The sequence below is a fragment of the Porites lutea genome, chromosome 2 (genome assembly GCF_958299795.1).
Source record: "Porites lutea chromosome 2, jaPorLute2.1, whole genome shotgun sequence".
Lineage (NCBI taxonomy): Eukaryota > Metazoa > Cnidaria > Anthozoa > Scleractinia > Poritidae > Porites > Porites lutea.
This window is the reverse complement of record NC_133202.1, coordinates 46,618,537-46,641,808: the sequence shown is the minus strand read 5'-3', so window position 1 is coordinate 46,641,808 and position 23,272 is coordinate 46,618,537. Positions and strand designations below refer to the sequence as shown.

General features: G+C 39.8%; 1 protein-coding gene across 1 annotated transcript; it reads left to right on the top strand.

Annotated features, from left to right (window-relative positions):
* Positions 1–9,677: 9,677 nt before the first annotated feature.
* Positions 9,678–22,890, top strand: LOC140928827 (uncharacterized). The gene is made up of 9 exons (XM_073378613.1): positions 9,678–9,837; positions 13,400–13,453; positions 13,590–13,808; positions 15,994–16,093; positions 17,495–17,554; positions 18,401–18,442; positions 18,977–19,163; positions 19,854–20,023; positions 20,164–22,890. Exons 2-8 carry the CDS (start codon positions 13,412–13,414, stop codon positions 19,999–20,001), a joined length of 798 nt encoding a protein of 265 aa, XP_073234714.1. The 5' UTR covers positions 9,678–9,837; positions 13,400–13,411; the 3' UTR covers positions 20,002–20,023; positions 20,164–22,890.
* Positions 22,891–23,272: the final 382 nt, after the last annotated feature.

Genomic DNA, 23,272 nt, shown 5'->3' with positions numbered 1-23,272 from the left:
ACATACGTCGACGATAGACTGCAAATTCTGTCCTCCAAGATCTCTCTTAACATTTAGCCGCGCATTGGTAAAATAGGAGGCAAGCGCCATCAGAATGTCCTAACACTTCAACTGTGTTTTTATCACAGGAAGATCGGAAGCCCTGTCACCAGAAAAAAAAACCAAGCGAGAAAAATCTAAGCTCTCGAGTGTTAATGTTCAGTAACGTTCGGGATAGACACTGAGGTCGAGAATGGTAATAATGTAAAGAAACACGACTTATTTCTATTGTTTCGTCCCGATAAAATACAGAGGACCTTTAAGAACAGACTCTAGCCTGTAACTGTTCCTAATAAATATATTTAAGTTACTACTGGATCGACAAGTGCGACGTAGGATTTCAAAACACGGTGCCAGCAGACTAATTACCGTGCGAGAACAGTAACAGCTGTACAAGCCTGCGTATACCCAGCCAAGGGATTGATCATGACTTGAGTTGTTACGCAGCATTGTTTGCCTTTGCCAACTTTGATAATAAAGATTTAACAACATCTTTTGGTGTTGCCGAAGATAGACTCTTGTAGGGCTGTAAAGAGGACAGGAAATTTGAAAACTAAGCCTTCAACCAAGTTGTGATTTTCCAGATTTTTTATTTCGCTGACAGAGGCTCCATCATTCTCGTATCTATGAGGAAATTTTAAATTTAAGTGTCTTGAAAGCCCGGTGACCCACGTTATCAGTAAAAAAACCTTTTTGCCCAAATATTTGGAGAAAAGGAAACAGTCGTCGTTCTGCATACGAACATTTGTTACACAACAAAGCAGAACGAAATCAATATAAAATCAATAGCGCTCCCGAGATAACAAGCCACCGGTAACGACGAGGGTGAGGACGTATTAAAAGGACACGGTTGGGAGGCGGAGGCAAGGAATCGAAGCGCTAACCCAGCTAAAGTCAAAGGTGGAATGACTTACTGAGCGACGTCCAAACATAGAGAGTCTGAGAAAAAACATTAACAATGGCAGACTCTTTAGTAGACCAGGTGAGAAATGTCAAGCGGCAGCCTCAAGCATCAAAAGGGGTGTCAGACTGAGGTCAATAAAGCGATATAATGAGGGCCTCCTTCTCGAGCTTACTCTAAACACGAAGGAACAGTATGCAAGTACTGGAGGAGAGAGCCCCCCCGTGGGTGGGGGGGGGGGGGGGGTGTCCATACCATTATCTCTGAAGGAACATACACCAAGGACAGGGCGATAAAAATGTTGCCAAGGTAGATGACGACCGAAAGAGCTTTCCTCAGCTGCCCACCTTTATTTTTCCACGTGCGAACTAGCAGTAGACTGTGCACGTAGGTATCAACTTACCAAGAGGCTCGGAAGGGGGGGGGGGCGTGAGCGCTCGGACCAGTACCATCACTCACTTCAATGAAATTTCCAAAATCAACCCCACCCCGAGTTCATTACAAAAAAGGACCGTTGGTTCTAATTACTTGCCCCTCAAACAGGGGAGACACCTTGCCAGATACCCACAAATTTCTAATATAGTATAGCCCTGAGAAGGGCGGCAGAAACATTAATGGTCTTACGGAGAGCTTAACGAAATGGCAAGATGACGAGGCACGGGTGTAAAGTAAACCTGCCAGAACAAGGTGGTTTTGCCTGCGAGCCGTTGCAAGCTTCCAAGAGCCACAGTATCCTGAGTCAGAATAAATGACGCCCTTAAGACCTTCAGCCAGTGAGCTTCTAGTCTCCCGGAAGGAGGAACGCTAATGACAGGGAGTACAGCCAGAAAGGTAGACCAAACAACCGACGCACAAGGAGGGGCGGAAGACTACTTTTCTAGAAGGTTCAGCGCCTCGTGCACCATAACCTGGCCTACAGGGTGAACTCCAAGGCTTATATTTTAACTAGTGGCCAATAATCCAGTTGTGTGATACGCAAAGGCACCAGCCTCCCAGCCGAGAGGGAGGCTGCTATACACTAAATATCGTTGATTCACAAATTTAGAAGGCGTCCGTCGTGGCGCAATTGCACCTCTAAAGGCTCAACAGTTATGAGCATGACGAGATAAGGGGGTTGAACCTCTAAAATCTTGCCCCAAAGTGCGCACAAGCCATTTACGCAATCTATAAATATTTGTTTATACTAATACCCGCCAAAGGTTTGTAACTTTCATATGAAGGTATCTCTAATTAAGCTGAAATACCACTACTCAAAGCCAGTCAAATTGCAGAAATTTCCCATGTTGTAGTATAACAGCGGAAGTAAATTCCTCAAACTCCGATCAGCGGGGGCACGGAGCGAGGTACATTCCCCCTCGAGTCTGCCTTGAAAAGAAATCTTCACGGACTTAATTTCGTATTAAACACTTGGCCTCTTCATAGGGAGGAACTTGTTACGAAATGACCTCCCATTAAGCTAAACTGTTGGTAAGTTCTCTGGATTAAAATAAAAGGAAGACGGGTAACTGAAGACAGGGATACGGCTGAAGGAGCATGCAATTCGGCCCGATCAGGCGAGGGAGCTAGGCTGACAAAACTGGTGGGCTTGCCCTCCCCCACTTGCGCTACTTAGCATGGCCAGTAAATTGCAGGAAAAGACCCCAAAAAAGTCCAAACAGGTGATTCACGGACATAACATAAGGGCCGGGAAAACTAATTATAAGAGGGAGAGCGAGGGAAGCCCACCAGAATTGCCGGCTTTAAGGAACCTCAAAGAGGCATAAAAGGCATTAGACACCCGCACCCAAGGCACGGCAATACTGGTACGCAAGGGAAGACTAACAACTTCGAGAAACAGGAAACAAGAGAAAAATAAAACAGCTTCTTACTTTAAGTTGCAACAAGACAACATCTCAGGATCAAAATGAGCTACAAAAGTTTTTGATTCCACGTGTTGACAACAGCTAAACCAGACTTCCGCGATGTGACGCCCCTACGCCTATCATGCAATTGCGTTTAAAGATCTGGTACGAAAACTACCCAAACGTAGGGGGTAAATAAATAAGCCAAGTGGTAAGTAAAAGGACACACAATACGGATAAAACTTGAGGAAAGTTAGAAAGGAAAAAAAAAATTTGCAAACTATGCCGACACCGACTACCTGAAAACGAAATAACCTGCGGTCAGGCGGGCCTTCTCCCCTTTTTCTGACTTTTTTTGTTTGGGAGACAGAGAAGCTGGGCGGCAAAAAGAACGCACCGGATCCGTTAAGCCCAGCTAAGGCCACCTAGATTAAGCCATGTTAGACGGGGTTAGGAACTGGATGGGTGACCATACGGGAACAAACTAGCCGCTCTTTCCCCTTCCATTTCTTCTGCTTTCCAGTCCTATTTTAACCCTATGTACGCAGGGCCAAACGCACATGGCATGATATCAACCGACGGATGAAAAACAAAGGGCCAATAAGAGTACAAACTAAAAACCAAGTAGAGGAGGCTGTCCGACTGGAACTGAAACCAGCCGAGGTAACAGTTGTGCATAATCAATGACGAATGAAAAGATTACAAATCCCGGACGAAAGCCCGAAAGCCCAAAACTGAAAAACACCTCAAATAGGGAACAACCCGGAAAAAAAAAGAAAAGAAAAGAAAAAAAGAAACAACCAAACTTGAAGCACGATATAAAATTTATCCAAACATGAATCCAGCAGAAGACTATTCCGCTCGGCCACAACCGAGTTACAAAAAATAAATAAATAAATAAATAAGTAAAAAATAAATAAAAATAAAAGTAAATAAATAAATGAACTAAATTACGCCGATAGAAAACCAAAAACGAGATTACGCAGCCACGACCGGAGACCGTGAAAGAGAATTTCATCGTCCACCACGAATGACGCACACTCAAAACAAAAGAGTACAGTAACAACGGAAATTTATCCCAGGACTCCCACCAGAAAAATTAAAGTCAACCCACTCGGTCAAACAGCTGCCAAACCGACTATAACGCGGAAAGAAAAACAGAAAATGTAGAACTCCGTAGGTAAAGAAATACGATAAAGCCACGCCTGTGGACTGGATTTCCTCGGCCACAACCGAGTACAAAATTTGAATTGATATACAGTTAAAAAGGAAAAACAGGAAAAACGGGTCCTAAATTGAGGATGTGAGATAACTCCTGCACGACACAACTGAAAAAAAAAATACGACGAGAAAATAGATCGTTCAATATATAGAACATATAGAGAGAAAACAGTTTACATAAAAACGGCCATAAATCGGCCCGTGGACCACACAGGAGAGACGTAACACACATTTTAAGTAAGGTAAGCTGTTTTTTATTGAAATCGTTTCATTTTCGTAGGTTACAGAAACGATAGGGTTTTTTCCCCACACAAATCCTTATATTTTGAATGTTACGCAACAATGCCGATGCTCGCCGATACTCACATTTCGAGCTTGGGCTACGTGTGGTGTCAACTCTTGATAAACGTGCTCCTTCATAAAACGCGACTGGCCAAGAAGTGAAATATAATTCAGTCAAACGGCCGCCAACTGAACAATAAAATTCAAGACAGCACATTTAAAAACCGGCCCCAACCGACAAAAATACTGATATGGGAAAATAACTAAGGCAACAGGAGAGACGGGTAAACGTGGTGGAAGCAAACTAGAGGGACAAGAATTAATTTGCCTCGTGCGGAGAAGAAAAGACATCGGAAAATACAACGTCATAAGACAGCCGGAGAAGGGACAGCTGCAGGTTGCGTTCCAAAGATGTAAGCAGGCAAAAACCACGACCGGCAGAAGAGGTTGTTCATCGGCAAAGACAAGGAATAGCAGGAAAAACAATCCTTCCGCCCTTGCAGCCAAACTGGACAAATTCGCTTACACACCTGTTTATTTACATAAAGAAAACCAGTCCCAAGGGAGAAACGCACACACACTCTCTCACTACTAATTCGTCAGAATTAAGACCAGTGTTAAGGCCAGAATTAAGGCCAGTGTTACGCGAGCGAGCACTGGGAATAGCTGTTTTTTGTACATTTTAAACAATTTTATCGATCGTAAGATAACTTGATTTCCATACAAATCCTTATAATTTAGCTTTCAGTATAGGCTGTTGTGATTTTGGTCGTCCTGTGGTTTAGGTGTTTTCCTAATAACAAACGCTATTTCCACGTCAGGGGCACCTAACGAGAATATAGTTCAAAACCACTGCACTTAAACATAGCATTGTTAAACGTATTTTATAATTTAAACGGTAGATATAGGCATATTTTTATCCCCTAAAAATTTTTCATCTGTTCGGATTTCCTAGCTGAAAGTCTCGAGATCCGAAAATCATAGGGATCAAAACTTACCTTTTCGAAAATTCCAGCCAGAAAAAAGGCTCCCGAAAATTCTAGGTGAGCTTTTTAGGGTAAGAATCCGTTAAAAATGGGCAATTACACCAATTTTTAGATGTTCGAAAATCCTAGGAGAGGTAGGCAAGCAAGAAATTTTACAAAAAATGTTCCGAAAATTCTAGATCTCAAATTGACGTTGGGTGCCCCTGCCACGTCTCTACTTCTTCTTTTCTTCTTTATCTTTCTTGTATGCAGTTTCTCCGAAACGTTTTTCAACGCCTTCACTTGCTAAAAGAAGAATAATAGCGGAAAAATTTTGCAAAACTGCGCGTCTCTCGTAGTGATGACACACAATGGCAACTGTTGTGAAGATTTCTTGCAGTTTAGGTCTGAGTTTAGGCATTCTAAAGTTGTCAAGAACTCTTTTGTCTCCGTTTCTCCATTTTTCTTCTATGTAAATAGCTCCTGCTAAACTTTGTACGGGGCTTTCACTTGCTTAATACGAAATAATCTCACAAACATTTTCAAAACCGCGCACCATGTTGAAAAAAAAACAACAACAACAACAAAAACAAGTTTCCCGTGACGTCATCTATGTATCTGTACTTCCTTGGCTCCTCTACTCCCTGCTCGACCACCTGAGAGGGCCGGTCGCCGCTGGCGCGGGTAATACGGCTTTGCCAACCTCGCTCCTGCTTTGCGAGCAGTATTGCGAGCAGATGTTGGAGGGTCTCAATGGGGTTAACCGATAGCCGTAAAACGGCCAAAAATTAAGTCGATAGCCGTAAAAATTGAAAAATTTTAACCGTTAGCCGTAAATAGAGTAAAAAAGAGTTAACCGTAAAAGAAATTTTTCCCTAGATTTGCCACTTTTAAGGGAGTTACAAAACTCACTTATGGTTGCGTTTTTTATTTCCCGGCTAGTGAGACTCCGTACGCACGTTAGGCGAAGCGCCTTTTAGGTGTTGACCAAGACCTAGGCTCCATTCAGTCCATTTCCTCCACTCTCTCGGGGAACTAATTTTTTCCATAGCGAAAGAGTGGCTTCTTGCTGGGGATTAATATTTGCTATTTTCAGGAGGTCTTGCCCTCAAAACACTAGTGAAACAACACGCAGAGATGTCACTGTTTGTAAAACACGTTGCCGATAAACAACATTTCCCTATTTTTCTCGGACGCTACGGTAGACATTGCCGTCCCTGCAGGGCGTCTTCCCACGCAGTCTCGGTCAAGGCATTTCGGTGGCGAACTCGCTAGGACCACGTGACGCGAAACGCATTAGCCGCGCGGAATAATGAGGCCTACGGACAAGGCAACGGTAGACAGTCGTTCCGTACAGTCCTTCGCTATCATTAAAAACACCGGACACAGGAATTTTGTTATTGGCCGTTTTCACGCTAGAGCTAGAGATGGATTATCCGTCTGAGACTAGCCTGTGTAAAGTAGCGCCCTCCTCACAGACGTACACCCCTTCTCCGATTTTTTCTGAGGGGAGGGGGCGGCTGTACACAGGCTATCTGGAACGGATAATCCCGTCTTGAAACTGTCCGTCGAAATTGACAGATAAAGTCAGGCGGATTGTTCATTCAAAATTAAAACTATTCCATTTTCAAATTACGAAGTATTACCTACCTGACGCGAATCATCAAACGGATAACCCGTCTCACACGAGTAATCCGTCTCTAGTATGAAAACGGCCATTTCTGTTATAATGAATGTCGCGCCCCGGCCTTGAGTTGGGCGTTTGCGTGTCCGCTTTTGCTTTTTCACAAAGATTATTTTTAAATTGACTATTGACATTTCTATGTACAAAATAATATTAGAAGTGAAATACTTCATAAAAAGAACGATCTATCAAATATTAAAATTTTTCAAAAGAATAGTTTGTTTCATCCCGAGATGATCTGAAGACCTTATTTGAGGGTCTGGATGGGGCTAACTGACAACTGACAAATGGCCAAAATTTTAACTGACAACTGACAAATAGACGAAAATTTAACTGACTACTGACATTTGCCTTGAGTTTTACTGACAAAACCCAGAGGACCTGATTGTCCGGCCTTTGTTTCTACACCCGTTTTTAAGACCTTAAATAGCATTGTTCCACTCTTTTCATCAGACAATGTGATCAAATGTGCGTTTTTAGGGGTAATCTTAGCAGCAAGACGCTTAAGTGTCATACTTCGTCAATGATTTTACTGTAAAACCCATGTGTGTCATGTATCATCTGTTGTAAATGACCTATGATCTCCAATTTACGCTCCTCTGAATGGCTGATCAGAATGAGGGATTTGTGAGTCAGGCGTGAGAAATTCTCCTTGATGCGTGAGATCGTTGTCTTTAGTCCATAGTCGTAAGACTCACGCATAATGCGTATACAATATTGTGATTTTATAAATTTTGATTGGCTTAATGATTGGCTGCTATGTTGGACTCTGGCAGCAAAAACGTTTGAGTGGAGGAGAGTAACACAAGACTTGGGAAAAAGGAGGGCCACTTGAAATGCTTACAATAGCAAAACTGATTAAAAATTAAGGTACTGTTGCATCAGTTTTGGAATTTAATGTTTAATGTACATTATATGTACCTTTTAAGCCAAATGTTGCATTAAAAATATCCAAATGAGTTTCATAGTTAATCATTAATAACCATTTAACTGACAACTGACAAAAAGCCCAACATTTAACTGACACCTGACAAATGGCCGAAATTTTAACCGACAACTGACATTTGTACCTCCCCCCCATCCAGACCCTCTTATTTCGATTTAAAGATACAAAAAATACAGGTTAAATAATATTTAACTTTTTGAAACTAAAGAAGTTAATTTTTAACTTTTTTGTTAACCGTAACTGAAAAAAATTAACCGATAGCCGTAAAATAGCCAAAATTTTAGCCGATAACCGTAAAAGCTACCACCCCATTGAGACCCTCATGTTGTCTTTGAAAAGACACTATGTCCTTATTTCTATAAGTCACAAATATCCTAATATTCACTCACTGATTGCAAACGATATGATACTCTTTCTCTTTGACAATGTTTAGATCCCTTTGTCTGCAAGAAACTTGGCCATGCATTTTATTTTTCTGGCCTTCGAAAAACGTGAAAGTAGAACATTTATGGACATGGCCGCAATTTAGTTACAATTTTCCGTGTAATATAGCCTTTATCATTATTAATATTATTTACAATAATCAATGTTAGTTCCTTTTTTTTCCTTTACCTTAATATAATCAATATTGTAATCCGCAAGGCCATCTATTCATGACCCATTCATGGAAATGCCAATAAATGTTGTTGTTGTTGCAAGCAGAGGCGAGAAGATCATAGGAGGGTATTACATTTTTGAATAGCAGTGGAATTTAGTTTAGTGGCAAAATGCAACGGTGCGTTTCATTAAAAAATCAGGCGGTTAAGAAGTGATATACGACCCTGTCGATGTAAGAATTTCAGTCTCAGATCCCGGGGTGAGGCATACCTGCCAACTCTCCCGGTTTTCCCGGGAGTCTCCAAGTTTTTCATCAAATCTCGCGATCTCCCGGTTAGAGCACCAAATCAACCGGATAAAATGGACTTTTGAGCATTTCTGTGCTTTAGTTTGAAATTTAGTCCATTTTTTCACAAAATTCGAACTTTTTTTATTCGTTATACACAGTTTCTGGGACATTTTTGCACATGTTTAGTCAATGACAAAGATAGTTCGTCATTACAATGATGAAAGCGCATTTTGATCCCATGTACGTCATGTAAGACGTTATATAATGTCCTAAGGCAATTTGTTGGCGCGGGGGGGGAGTTGGGGTGTTGGTGCTGTTGACATTCGGGGGTGGGGGGGGGGGTGTAGTGCAAAATAGAGAGTCTCCAGATTTTAGATCTCTAGCCAAAACAAAACCTTATACTACAATCCCTTGTCTAGATAAAATCTTCAACCAACTGATCAGTTTCCTGAAAAATGATACCCTATTCTAGACCCAAACGCTCTGATTTATAAATACCCTTCACAGCGGCACATACCTATATAGCCCATATATGGCAGTAAACCCCCCCCCCCCCCCCGGCCCTAGATCCGCCACTGGGTCGATCTCATTAGAAAAACTGAGATCTTCCTGCTTCTAGAAATGTTTTACAATCTTAAACTACTGTAAGAAAGATATGATTGGCAAAATAATTGAATGAATTTAAGATAGAAAACAAAGACAAACAAAGGTTAGATGTGAACGTTTGTGACTGCAAAACAGCACGTCTGAAAAAGAATTGTCTACAGCTGTAGCCAATCAGAAAACGCTTTTTCCGTGACGTATATATATCTCTTCCCGTGCCGTTCGGCCAAAACATTTGAGTTGTGCATGTGATTTTCAAGCAGCGGATCCTCTGATTCCTTGAAAGAGCACGAACTGAACAGAGAGCTGCGGGGAAATTGCGGTTGCAGTTTGCTATTTTAGGGGACCGAGTTTTGTTCTAGTAAATTTTTAAAACTGAGGTCCTAATGATAGAGTTTTCGTTGATGTTCAGCGCTCACAATTTGATGAGATAGCTTCTTCTCAGCCTCTGAACTTGCGACCTTTGGACGTAAGTGTTTATCTGCTTGTTTTATGTATTTTACGCTATAAGTCCGTAATTGTCAAGGCGGAGATGCTAACGCCAGAATACGCTATCCTTTAACTGGCGCTGAAATGAAGCATATAAGCTTACAGGGTAAGCGTAATGTAATAAAAAACGACGATCGAGGTTAAATTCTGATCAATTCCGTACAGCTGCTGGCCGCTAAATTTGACGCAAAGGGACGGAATCATCGACTAGTGTATGCTTTCCTTACAACAAGAAGATGAAGAAAACCCCGATTGATCTTGCTGAGATGTGGTTATTGGGGCTTAAGGGTTAAGAAAATGCTGGAAGGATTTCACCATTAAGCCAAGGTGAAATATCCTATGGGCCATTCCACTTTTTTCCGTCCCCCTTAAATGAGGGGTCATACTGAACACCCCCTTGGAAGCATTTTCCAAAATGGCCATCCCAGAGGATTTTGGTGAAAATGCATCCCCCTCCCGCTAGAAAAAGTAAGCTGTTTTAAAAGCCCTTCGGGAATAATAATGTTTTGGAGACGCCATGTCATTATCACTCTAGTCAGAAATTCAGCGTATGGTGTAGAGGCTAGTATGGTCCATAGAGACTAGGATTATATTTTGAGGCAATTTTGTACTCTTAATAAAATTCAAGAAGTCCGTCTGTCGTATCTTTTAGATACTAGTCTTTTTTCCGCACTACTGGCTGAATGAGTCGATCTACAACTGCAGATATCTGCTCCGATATCCCTGATATTATGTAGGTCTACAGGGTGAATCTTTGTAAGTGTGTAGAAAATAGGGATACGCAAAGGATTAGTTGAAGGGATAGCCATTTGGCTGTCATATCGTCAACGTGGCCTTCCTGCAGCAGCAACTTAATCAGCTGCCTAATGTTTCTGGTTTTGTTTTCAACCATATAGGTCGAGTGAGGGGTTTATAATAATTATTTCTCTCATTTGCAGTAGCAAAGCTTAACCCTCGTTGATCTTATTTTCTCTGCTTATCGTGAGGGATGTGGTTCCCTTATCTGTCTTTTTGAGTATAGTTGGTTTTGTCACACGATTTTATAGTGCTTTTTGCTCACTGGGTGCGATAGGTTTCTAAAGCCACGGAAGGTTGAACTGGTGGATTCCAGTCAGATTTCACGTAAGATGGATGTGGCTTGTTTTCTTTACCTTATTATATGTACTGGATTTACATTCAAAATAGATCAAAATACACTTGACGATTTAATTCAGTCCCTTTGCTGCTGCCCTGAACCCCCTTCCCATTTTCTTACTTAGTTTGCCCGCTCCCCCTTCCCCCCCTCAAGAAAAACCAGCCCTTCAATAGGGGAGTGTGGTTTAAAAGTGGAGAGGCCCAATGTACCAGCGCTGTCGCTAACATTTCAAGTTGCCAGGTGAATGCGATTAGTAGGAGGGAAATTGTACAGCTAGGATGTTCTTGTGGTTTTATTTTCCCTTTGTTTCCTTTACAAGAAGCCAGTGCTCATGCTCATAGTAGTTGGGGAAAATCCCCGGCCCCTGGCTCTTAGTGACATCCCTGCTATGTACTACCTAAAAACATAGTAAAGCTCACCAGATGGGCATTTGTTACTTGAAGAATGTCTGTCATAATAAACAATCCATTGGATAAATTTTACAAAACCATTACAGGGCTGTCGTTAAGGTGTCCCCTGCCTACTTTTGTAGGAAAATAGAAAAAATAGAACCAAACAAAATCCCCTGCTGTTGGATTCCCTTCCTACTTATATCATTAGCCCGACAACTTGAAATTTTAATGACAGCTCTTCTGTTTGTCTCTATTGACCAAGCAAAGAGCTCTATGCAAGATGAGAGTGGTTTCGCTGTATTGGTTGACCGTGTAGTCACCGATGCAGCTCAGTGGTAACATGATTTCTGATTGGAGGATTAAACTGTACTGTACTGTATTGTGCCTCAAACTGCCCAAGACCAGGCTTGCGATTAGTATAGGTAATAGCATGATTGGTAGTGGTATACTTGGCATAAATGCCACAAGTGATATTTCGAGATATTATTGTTATACGTAATTTCAATTTGAGACAAATTTGAAATATAGCAAGTGGTATTTATGTACAAATCATGCTATTATTTGTTTATAAAATACTACTACCCACAAAAGCTTTGTAATTTTCACATGACATTGTAGTCATTTCAAATTAAGCTGAAACACCAATGCTCCAAGCCAATCAGCTGGCAGAAATTATATCTCTTGTAGTAGTATAAAAATGGGAACTGCACTTACAGCTGTAGATTGAGGTTATCATGTCTTGTTGGAGTTAGAAGTAATAATATTTAAGTTCTGAATAAAAGACAATAATAGTGTTATTGGATCTGAGGAAGGATGTTCTTGCATTGTGGTAAATATTTTTTTGCCCTCTCAGTGTCAAAAATAACCTTTCCCCTCCAATAGTAAGATATGATGGAGTCATGTAAGGCAGTTTTAACTTTTGCAGCTTTGGACAAAATCCTTAATCGTGCAGCCATTCAAGTAAAACCTCTTTGACAGTTCTTTCATATACTTTTTTTATATATTTTTGCCTAGTTTTTACTTTGGTTTCTTTTGGGAGTGAAGGTTATGACCTCAGGTGCAAGCTGAAAATAAAGTCTAAATTCTGTTCTAGCTATCTAACACAGATATGCTTTTGGTCTCCCACCTATCGCCTACTATATCTTTTGACAATGCTGGCCTGGGGCCAATTTAATCAAACTTTTACAAGTGTGCCCATTGTTTCAGAGTTACAAAACAGTAGCTGGACTTACAATTTTATTGAATTACCCCTTGTTGTTCAAGACCTATCCACCAGATTAACCACTAGGAAATACAATAAGCCCTATCCTGTGGATAGTGACTTAATTATCCAGTGGGTAGCCCTTTCCATATTTTGAACTACTGGTGGCTGGTATTTAAAGTAGGCCACTATGGATGGCACCAGCTAGCATCCATTAATGAGACTGCTCAATTAGATCCAAACACACTACACTACATCTGTACAAGTTGCAGCTACGGATAACTCCGTGTGTTCAGGTCAGGCGACTAGTTGCAGCAACACATCATAGCATCAAATTGCTTCTTGTGTACTGGAGAATTTTTGTTAAAATAGTTATTTGTCTGCAACAGTATTTTGTCCCGCAACAAGTCACATAAATTATGTCTGATTTCATTTTTTGGTCACATGTTGCTGCAGCAAAATTCTTTTGCAGAGACACATTTATTTTCGCAAAAATTCTCCAGTCAGGAAGTGATTTGTCGCTGTGACGTGTTGCCACGACATGTTCTTGCAACTTGTCACCTGGTGTGTACCGACCTACAGCTGTAACTGTAATGATTGATTGACTGAATTTATTTTGCCTTTGACAATACATACATGTAATTATATATATGACTGTTAGTTAGAATTCATTGCTTTGCAAACACAGGAGATCTTAGCAAGCCCTACTTGGGTTTTTCAAAGAAAATTTCCAGTCAAAAGCACCAATACCCAACTTATACTTTACTAGTAGTAGTGGTATTATTCTAATGTGTATAATTTTGTTTCTTATTAGTATTTTCACATTATGCGAAAGGGAAATTTTGTCAAGCGGAAGCACAGCCCACAGGTAATAATTTTTTTGTTCTTTCTTTTAGTTAGTAGTTTCCTCAAAGGTATTACTATTTTATTTTATATAACCCATGTCCACAAAAAAGGTGCCCAATTCAAAATTTTCTGACAACCCTGGATTTATTGATACACAGAAAGATGATGTTAGTAGTAGTAGTGCTAATGAGGAGGAGCAAGGCCAGAGCGTACAGGTCCATATTAAGAAAAACCCTCATCAAGGAAAAAAGCTAAAAGAGAGAAGCAGTCCTCCTACATCAGAAAATGAAGACAAAATGGCAGTTGATGGAAATTCTGACCCTGAAAACATGTCAAGAAAAGAAGAGGCAGCTAGTACAGGCAATGATAATCCAAAGGTAATATGTTGAACATGTAGTAATGTATTCATTTGTCAAGCTGACGATTGCTGCATGTTCATGTATATATTGCATGTCATTCTGTATTCTTACCCAGATGGTTTCACCTAGCTACAATCCTCGTCACAAATCTTGAAGTACTTGTGTAATTTTTCCCTCCCCAATGTTGATTTGGATTTCCAGTCATTTCATTGCTCCAAAATACGCTCGGCTCAACATTGGGGAAGGAGAGGGGCACATTTGAGTGAGAGCAAAGGTGTGAAGAGTGAATGTAAGAAATATTGGAGAAAATTCAAGACAAATGGCTTCTTTTTCAATGATTTGTGACGAGTATTGTAGCTTACTTATGAAACATTTTCAGCAGTTAAGTACGAATACAGTAAAACCCAGAACCTGCATTTTCCCATTTTAGCCTGAACATACAGGTTCTTGTATAAATGGTAGTAAGCACAAGTTTAGGCTATATATATAGGTTCTTAAATTGGGCAGTACAAAATGAAGACTGTAGACTGACCTCAGACGGTTGTTTTCACATTTGTTGTCACGTACACTCTCATTTGCATGGTGAAAACAACAAATGGTCTGAAGCAGTCTGTACCGAGCAGTCTGTAATTTTACGATAGTTAAAGTATGAACAAGAATTACTACATGTAAGTTGATGAATATCTAATTATGTACAGAATAAAACGACATGTATAAAGATCTACAAAAAGCCATTTGAGTGAACAGTACAAAATGCAGACTGCAGACTGACTGCAGACCATTGTTTTCAGGGTTAGAAAACAATGGAACTGTTGTTATCACATTCCATTTGCATGGTGAAAACAATGGTCTGCAGCAGTTTACAATCTGCATTTTCTACTGAACGCTTCTTAATGTTGAATAGGTTCTTATTTTCTGAAGAAAAAAAGTGCAATAGAAAAGAAGAACTAAAGCATTGACCTCAAGAATTTTGAAGTCCTATTGCTGTAGTTCCCAAAAGGATTCTGAATGTTGACTTATCTTATTTGCCCAAATGAACAGAATTTTTTCAAAAGATTTTAGAAAATAAGAAGCTGTTTCAATATTTTAGCCTAAACAGGTTGTTATACAGAGGGGGCCTAACTGGCAAATTTTAGTCTAACAAGTTCTTAAAATCCAGGTTCTTAGTCATGGGGTTTTACTGTAAACAAGCATTCCAGAAGTGGCTTATTCAACAGGGCCATGTGGACAAATTATCAATAATAATAATTTATTGATAATTTGTCCACTTTGGCCCCGTTGAATAAGCCACTTCTGGACAGCTTGTTTACAGTAAAACCCTATGACTAAAACCCCATTATTATAAAAATCCCATGTTTACCTTGTGATCTTGGTTTTAAGGCTTTTTGCTATTCTTCAGAAAAGGAGGTACAGTTACACACACCATGATAAACGTTTTTTCCAGTGGTGAATTTGCCGCGGTTTTTTACTTCGGTAAACTTTACCACGGTTGATTTCCATTTTCACACAATTATTTTCATGGGAAGCACTTGAAGGACTTTTAGAGTAAGTGGCGTTGATATCCAGGATAAAAAAAAAAACATAACCCAGATGGTCCAAGCTTTATTTCTGGAATTTGTGAATCAAGTGAACGAGCGAGTGAATCCAGATCTGAATTTGCCCTGCCAAATTAAATACAAATGTTTGCTCACATTATCTGGTGCATAAGCGACTGATTTCAAATTTTTCTCTAAAGACAATTTTGAAAGGTAGCTTATCAAATAGTGCAAAATCCTGTCATCACAACAGATCGCAACGTATTCTTCTTCTGATGTTGTTGGAAATAAAGGCACTAATTAGGCCCTTGATGATAAACAAGATTCTTTGTCATATCAACTGGGGCTTTGTGATTGGCTGTCTCACCGTGGGTAGCAAAACACCCTGGCTAACTACCACATTAAATATCAAGGGCACTTTCTTTGGTATTTTTTATGTATCCATCGACATTCAACACAGGAAATTTACCTCAGGAAAGTCCGGCCACACACACTAACACAATTTCCCCTGGTAAAAAGTTCATTTACCACGGTAATAGTGTCCCGTGTAACCACACCTAGTGTCTGTTAAAATACATGTGGCTGCACATTAGCCACAAAATGGTAGTATCCACATAATGTCAGTCTTGATTACTGCACTAACACATTAATTTATACTCTATTTGTAGGACATTACATCATCCATTTTTAAAGAGATAAATAAGACTGAATCATTATCATCAAAGGAACAACAAGAACAACATATTAACATAGAGAAAACTAAATCAGGTACCTATTGGTAATTTATATTATATATATAACATCACTTAAAACATACAAGAAACAACAATTGTAAATAATCATTAAAAGTACAGTGTATTAATTTTGTACCTGAGTTTCATTGGAACTTAATTATTATTTGGCCATAAAAGCTGAACAGTACTGCATCTTTATATTTTTCGTTTATTCCAGGTTTTAACTCAAGTTAAAGCTGTAAGAGCAAGGCTGTGCTCTAAGGAAAATTGAAGGGAGCCCAGTGCTCTGAAACTGTAAAATCAAGGGTGTCCAGCATATGATTGTATAAAAAAATGTGATTTTCTAGTCGCCCAAGAGCAAAAGTTAGGCGCCAGGGGCTACTGGGCTCTGGTAGCGCACAGCCCTGAGAGAGATCAGCATGAGATTTCTCCTTGGACTTTCAATGTTTTACAAAATTGAGTTGTCTTGAGAACTGGGTACATGATCACAGAACATCTTGATGCTTCAAGAAAGTCTACCCACTACTTCTATTGAAAACATATGGGGACAACATATGGGAATTTGAATTTGAATATTAGGTTTTGATATATACATAGCTTCAGATTACATGAGAGCATTGAGATAATAACGTAAATTCTTGGAGAAAAATAAAAGGAGTGTGATAGCTGCAACTTGCATGTACAAAACGTAATATGGACTTGAAATGAACATGAATGCATGGCGATAACTTTGGGAAACACTGCATGAATGTATAAAAAATATATAAACATACTGTGCAGGCCTTCTTTTAGGGTGCGATGAAAAATCCGAAATTCTGCAGCATTTTCAGGGCAGATTGTGCGATAAGATAGGACTATTATGCGATAAATTATGTGATTTTTTCAGGGCTGATTTACATTGTTTTACCAGGTTTCAAAGGAGACAAACCACTTTAATGTTGTTTAACAGGCAATTTGAATGTAAAGGAATAATGAGACATCTATTTTAAAACAAAATAGTTAAATTTGTCCAATTATCTTGACCCGGAAAAGAAAACAATAAAATTAGAAAGAAAGAAGAAGGACACTTTTTTAATATTACATGATGCCGTTACACCGCTGACCACAATGCTTGTCTCTGAAATCAAAATTGGCTGCCCAGATACAGCGATCAAAGGTTTAAGATGTCTTGCAAGGTGTTCTTTAGATGTAAATCACCTTAAATAACATTAAGATTGGGAAAATGTTCAATTAAAGTTAGAATTCATTGCTTACTTTACTTGAATTTAGCATTTTTTTACGAATTATGCGATTTTCCTCAAATTGTGCAAAATTGCACCATCGCATAAAATCAGATGGCCTGACTGTGCACATGAAGAGCTCCAGCAGGCTGCTTGTCTCACCTATCTACATCTAAGATTATTTATCTAAGAATTCTCATCTTATTTTATCTCAGAGGCAAAGCCTGTGTCGTCAGTTGCTGATAAGATGAACATCCTTTCAAGTGGCAAAAATGGTAAATAAATGATTTATTGTTATAAAATTTTTGTACACATTTAATACATGTTTACATTCAGTATTTTAAAAGTAGGTTGATTTTGATAATCCGGGTGAACATAGTCCTGAATAGGACTGTTGTTGTTGACAGTGATTGGCGTTTCAACAACCTGTGCGGTAGTCATCTTTCAGAGTCAAAGTGAGTTGTATCACGTCAGTGATCAATTATGTCGCGATGTTATTGATCGTCTGTCAGTTAAGCCGTGATGTTATTGGCTATGACTGCTTGTTTGTTGTAAGGACCCAATTAAAAAATTACTTTTGCACCAGTTTCTCTTGGTTCAGTATTACAGATATCTTAAGATACAGATATCTTTAATAGTAGCTTTGACCTCACCAGCATCAGTATACATTGTACAACAATTTTTTCTCTGCAATGCCTAACCGGCTCCAGTTATCTCCATCCCCATGCATTGTCTATATTCTTTTCAAGTACGTTAAGTAATGATTCAGACAAGAAGGAAAGTACCGAGGGCTCTCTACTGCACTTCTGATTGGTTGAAACATCAAATTTTATGAAGTCTTTGCAAAGCACCATGTATATTAATTTAATCCCTTGTTTTCTAACCAACTTCTGAGTCAATGAAGTGTTCAAGTTCACTGCATGCATAACAGCTACAGCTGTATGCTGTATGTCTTTTGGCCACTATGAAGGAATAGCATTAACAAAGAAGCATTACCATGTATACCCCTTCATTCCCACCAGTTAAACAGGTCTACGTGTACATGATCTATGGTGATTGTTTGGTATAACTTCAGTTGTTAACATGATCATGATTGTTTTGTTAATATTATTCTGTTTTAGTGAAACCCAAGAAAAACCTATTTGCATTTGACTTTCTTGGAGGTCAGTATCAGTGTTAGCAGTTGTTGTCAGCTCTACCCTTCAGAATTTACTGTTAAATTATTTCTGATAAGTGCACAATCATACTACAGTTAGTAGCAAGTTAAAAGAAATGCTTTCAAACTTATTGTGTCAAACAGAAGTTGTTCACCAAGCCAAACACTTCACTTCCAGTTGCTGTTTATGATGTCCGGACATTAACTTTCCATTGGTAACTTGAGGTTGCTTACAACTGCTTGAAAAATAGCAAGCATTTGGTTATGCTCTGAGAGTGGGGAGTTGATTATTGAGGCCCTTTTTGAGGCCCTTTTTTTTGGTGGTGGGGGGGGGGGGGTACATGTATGTGTGCCCCCTGCCTCAATTTAAAAAACGTGTTCTTTCACATATTGAGGGGGAAGCCATATCCTTGTCGGTATGTTAGTTTTGTATTTGCATATCACTGCTGTCACAATTGAAACCCATCTACTTGGCCTCATTATTTGGATTAAAAAAGAAAATAATATTTTTAGTACATATGACGTTGTTAATGTTTTTCAGATGAAGTAAGCAGTGATGAATCACAAGCTCTGCAGGCTCTCAGCTCATTTTGGGTGACCACTGTTGCCAGAAATAAAAATGTCTTGAAACGACCTCCACCCAAAAACAAGAAAGAAGAGGATTTTTACAACAAATATTGTGACAAACAGGGAAAACTCAGCATCAATGCTGCAACTCGTCTCATGAGGTACATTTTATTTACTCTGGTTCACCAAGTCTTGTCAGGGTCACCATAACAGCCTTTGGTGCCAATTAAATGCAGGCCCGTAACAGTCCCTCCCCCATGAGAGATAGACCACCACACTGGGGACTATATCCCCTACAGTTTTTACAAACAGTGCATGGGTTCTTTAATGTCGCACAGAATTCGGCACATGTGCAAAGGTTGTGAGATGGGGCCTATGGTTTATTTTCCTTATGGAAGAAGGCTCGAAAAACTAACTATTTGCAGTTGGGTTTACAAAGGCAATACTTTCTCGCCAGTTATTTTAGGACCCTAAGTGCTGGTCTCACCAGAGTTTGAACAAGCAGCCACCTGCTCGGCAGATTGGTGCTTATCCAATTGAGGCAGTGGTTTTAGACATGTTGAAGTAAGTTGTGGTGCATTGAGGCCCATCCATCCACTGTATGGGTTCAACGAACAAACAATTGCTGCCTTCAGGTGTATTTTGCCCTCTCTTTCCCTCCCTCTTCCCCTAAACCCATTATCCCCTCCCTCTGAAATCATTTTTGTCCTATCACAACCCTCTGTGTGTTTTGTAATCCTACATGTAGATAGAGACAAAGCAACTCGTCCAGCCAAATAATAATTCTTTGCTGCTGGGACACTAGGTACCCTAGGTATAGCACTTGTACTAACAATTTTTTTTTTCCGTAGACTTCCTCATGTTATCACAGTGTGCTTGAAAACCACTGCTCAGATTGAAGTGGTTGTGGCCAATAAGGACAAAGCTTTGGAGGAATCTGAAGAACTTCGCCAGGATTTCTTTGAAGTTGTTGAAGCCATGGCAATGCACTTGATGTGAAATCGCAAGCAAACAAATATTGGTAAAAACATCCCCATTCTAAAACACCATCATTATTATTAATCATTACATGAGTTTTCCATTGCACCTATGTGACTTTGAAACTATTATTGTCTTAAAATGTGGAAGGAAAACGTAAAAAATAATGCCTTTTTTTTTCAGGTCAAGACCAAGTGTAAACGAGATCAACTTTGGTTGACCAAGCCATTAATACGGACAGTCTTAACATTGGTAAAATAATTTTAGGCCCTGTCAACGTGTATCTAGATATTTTTGAAAACAGAGTCTGTTTCACTGTTTTAGCCTTCTTTTGACACATAAACAGCATTTTTGGGCACAAAAATGCAGGTAGTTGAAAGATTTTCTTAGTGAAAAACAACAGAACAACAGACAGTCAGAGTATTATTTTTGTGAAGGACAACAGATGAAATCTATCCACCACTATCTCCTATGCTTGCCCTAAGCTTTGAAATTCTGGAGTGACCACAAGACAACGACTTGCAGTGGTTACAGTTATTCCAAGTCTCCATGGCAACCATGCACAATACATATGCTTGGCTACAGTCCTGTGTGTATGGATGCAGCATGCCCAGGGGGGACTCCCATATGAAAGAGGCGGGGATGCTCATTTGAAATTTTGAATTATACCCTTAAAGGAGACCAATCTGAGCGTGGTCCAACCTTTTTTGACCCCTGTAAAAACTTTGATTGCATGAATCGAGTAAATAAAATGAATTTAAGAGATAATTTTTTTATATTTCTTTGTGTGCAACCCTAAAAGAGATACCTTTTTGGCTAAATATAATCATTAATGGCGTTTGCCCAGAACACCCTAAGTAAGACCAAAAATTATCTGAAATTTACATCCCTAAGCAAGATGACGAGCATCCCTGCCTCTTTCATATGGGAGTACTCCCACCCCCGAGGCAGCATGGCCAAGTGACTTACGCCAGGTGCTGGATTTGAACTCAGTCGCCCCGGTTACAAATCTCGCTCAGGCCACAAGGAGGAGTTGTTTTTGGTAGCAATCCAGGTTTTGGTAGCAGGATGGGGACTTTCATATGGTGGCATATTTCTTTATGCACAAACCTGAATGATAACTTTATGGATTATAGGATTGGCTCTCCATCCTGAAAACTCCAAGAAAGACCAAAATCTGCACTTTCTACCCCTAAGCGAGACAAATAGCATCACTGTCACTTTCACGTGGGAGGGTAGCCCTGAGTTAAGTTCCTCTGACATGCTTGTAAATAGCTTAATGCTTTGCCTCCAACCTGCTGAGATTCTCACTTGTTTTCTTTCTGTTTCATTTTCTGTCCCTTTTTGCAAGCCACAATGTAGTATAATACTGGGTCATCAGTAGTGTTCCTCTCCATAAGATCATCAAGATCAAGTACATGCCCAGAGGCTTGTAGCGCTGTGAGGAGGGAGGTGAAAAAAAAAACTTTTTCTAGCCTCCTCTTAAACCTTCCCCTTCCCCCTAAGTAGCTTTTGATTCGCATCCTCAGTACATCTGAAACCAAGATGGGTACGTGTTTGATCCCGAGGATTTTATGGGAAAATGGGGGACTCTAGACAGTCTGCCCCCTATGAAGTCAATCTTTTTTTATCGACTTCCCTTCCGTAGGCAGCCACGGGGAATGTACTTATTTATTTTCCAGACTTGACCCATTGATTTATGTTTGAATCATACAGTTGACTCCCGATAACTCGAACCCTCGCTAACTCGAACCAAAATCGATTTCCTCTAGATTTCCCTCATACATTTATTGTAAGTTTACCCTCGATAACTCGAACCATGTTTTGAGTCCTTAAAATGTATGGTCACAAATGTTTGTCACAAATCTAGGGTGAAACAACTTTACTTCTCAAAACAGTAAAACGCATGCTCTATTTACAAAAGGCAATGTTTTCTTACGTTACGTTCTGATTTATAATCTAAAAGTATCTTTCAATTCCCACTTAACGTTTCTACAGTAAAATGTGATTAAGATGTTCACTGTACAGTAAAAACTGTTTTTTACCTTACCTCCGGCTATTTTTCTTCGATCTCTCGGTAACTCGAACTCCCGATAACTCGAACTTTTTTCGATTTCCCTTGAAGGTTCGAGTTATCGAGAGTCGACTGTATATAACATGTATCATATTTATAGTTCAAGTATCTTTGTTTTGATTGAGACATTTTCCCTTTGTTTTTTTTTTTATTAGTTGTACATCTCAAACGTTTGAATCTCACAGTGAAACTGACTTTTTACCTTATGTTCATAGCCCAGGGGGGTACTCCGGATTTCAAGTAGGGATGATCGAATGGAGGAGAAGATCAGAACCCCAAAAAATCGCTAAGGCTTCAAACAGAACCAAAAAAATCCCGTGCCGAATTTCCGAGCGATAAAAATTTCCAGAAAGCAGAGACAGTTGCAGAACAAGTTTGGTTTTACTTTATTCGCTGAACTGCGCGGCCGGGCGTACGCGGGAACTATCACGATCTTCAGATTGTTTTGAATACCCTCAAAAAATCCCTACTAAACCAAGTTACCCAAAAAAAAACGTGCCAGAAATTTTCTACCCTCCAAAAATACCCAAATCGATACTTTTAAACCAAAAAAATTCCTTCGATCATCCCCGTCAGTTAAAATGTGTAGTACCCCCTCTGGGGTTCATAGCCTCTCTCTCTCTCAATCCTTCGATCCGATAGAGTATGGATCGAGTTACAGTGTTTACGAAAACAAGTGAAATGTTTTCTTGAGAGGGAGACGCGCGTCTGGTTTTAGCAGAGCAGGGTGTTGTTAGTAAAATAAAATAAAAATAAAACGTTTGTCATAATTTGTCGTAAACAGCTGGACTGGAATATTTGTGTTATAAATACATAATAAAGTGTATTCTACACGAGAGGTTTCTTTGTTTCTTACGTTGTAAAAAATGAAGCAAAGTCATCGCGTTATTTGTGTCGACTTTTGACACTATGTTTGCTAAAAGCTGACTCGATCCCGGTCGTCTCTCTCAATTTGTACGAGAGGGAAGGGGAGGGGGGCGGCCAATTTCGGGGGGAACTAGCACGACAATTTCTCAAGCGCTTTATGAAAAAGATGAGGAGACTGGGGACGAGCCAACACCATTCGCGAACACTGCATGGTTCAAGTCTTCCCAAATGACCTTTGGGGTGGGGGACGCATCGCGGGCATATTTTTCTTTTCTTTTTGCGGGGAGGGTGGGGGGCGTTCACAGGTTCTTACACCGAGGTAAATTCTGTTGTGGCCACCATCTTTGATTC

Coding starts and splice junctions, on each gene's coding strand:
- LOC140928827 (XM_073378613.1), top strand. CDS start 13,412: ATGCGAAAGGGAAATTTTGTCAAGCGGAAGCACAGCCCACAG. Junction 17,555..18,400: donor CCTTTCAAGTGGCAAAAATG/GTAAATAAATGA, acceptor ATTCTGTTTTAG/TGAAACCCAAGAAAAACCTA. Junction 18,443..18,976: donor TGCATTTGACTTTCTTGGAG/GTCAGTATCAGT, acceptor AATGTTTTTCAG/ATGAAGTAAGCAGTGATGAA.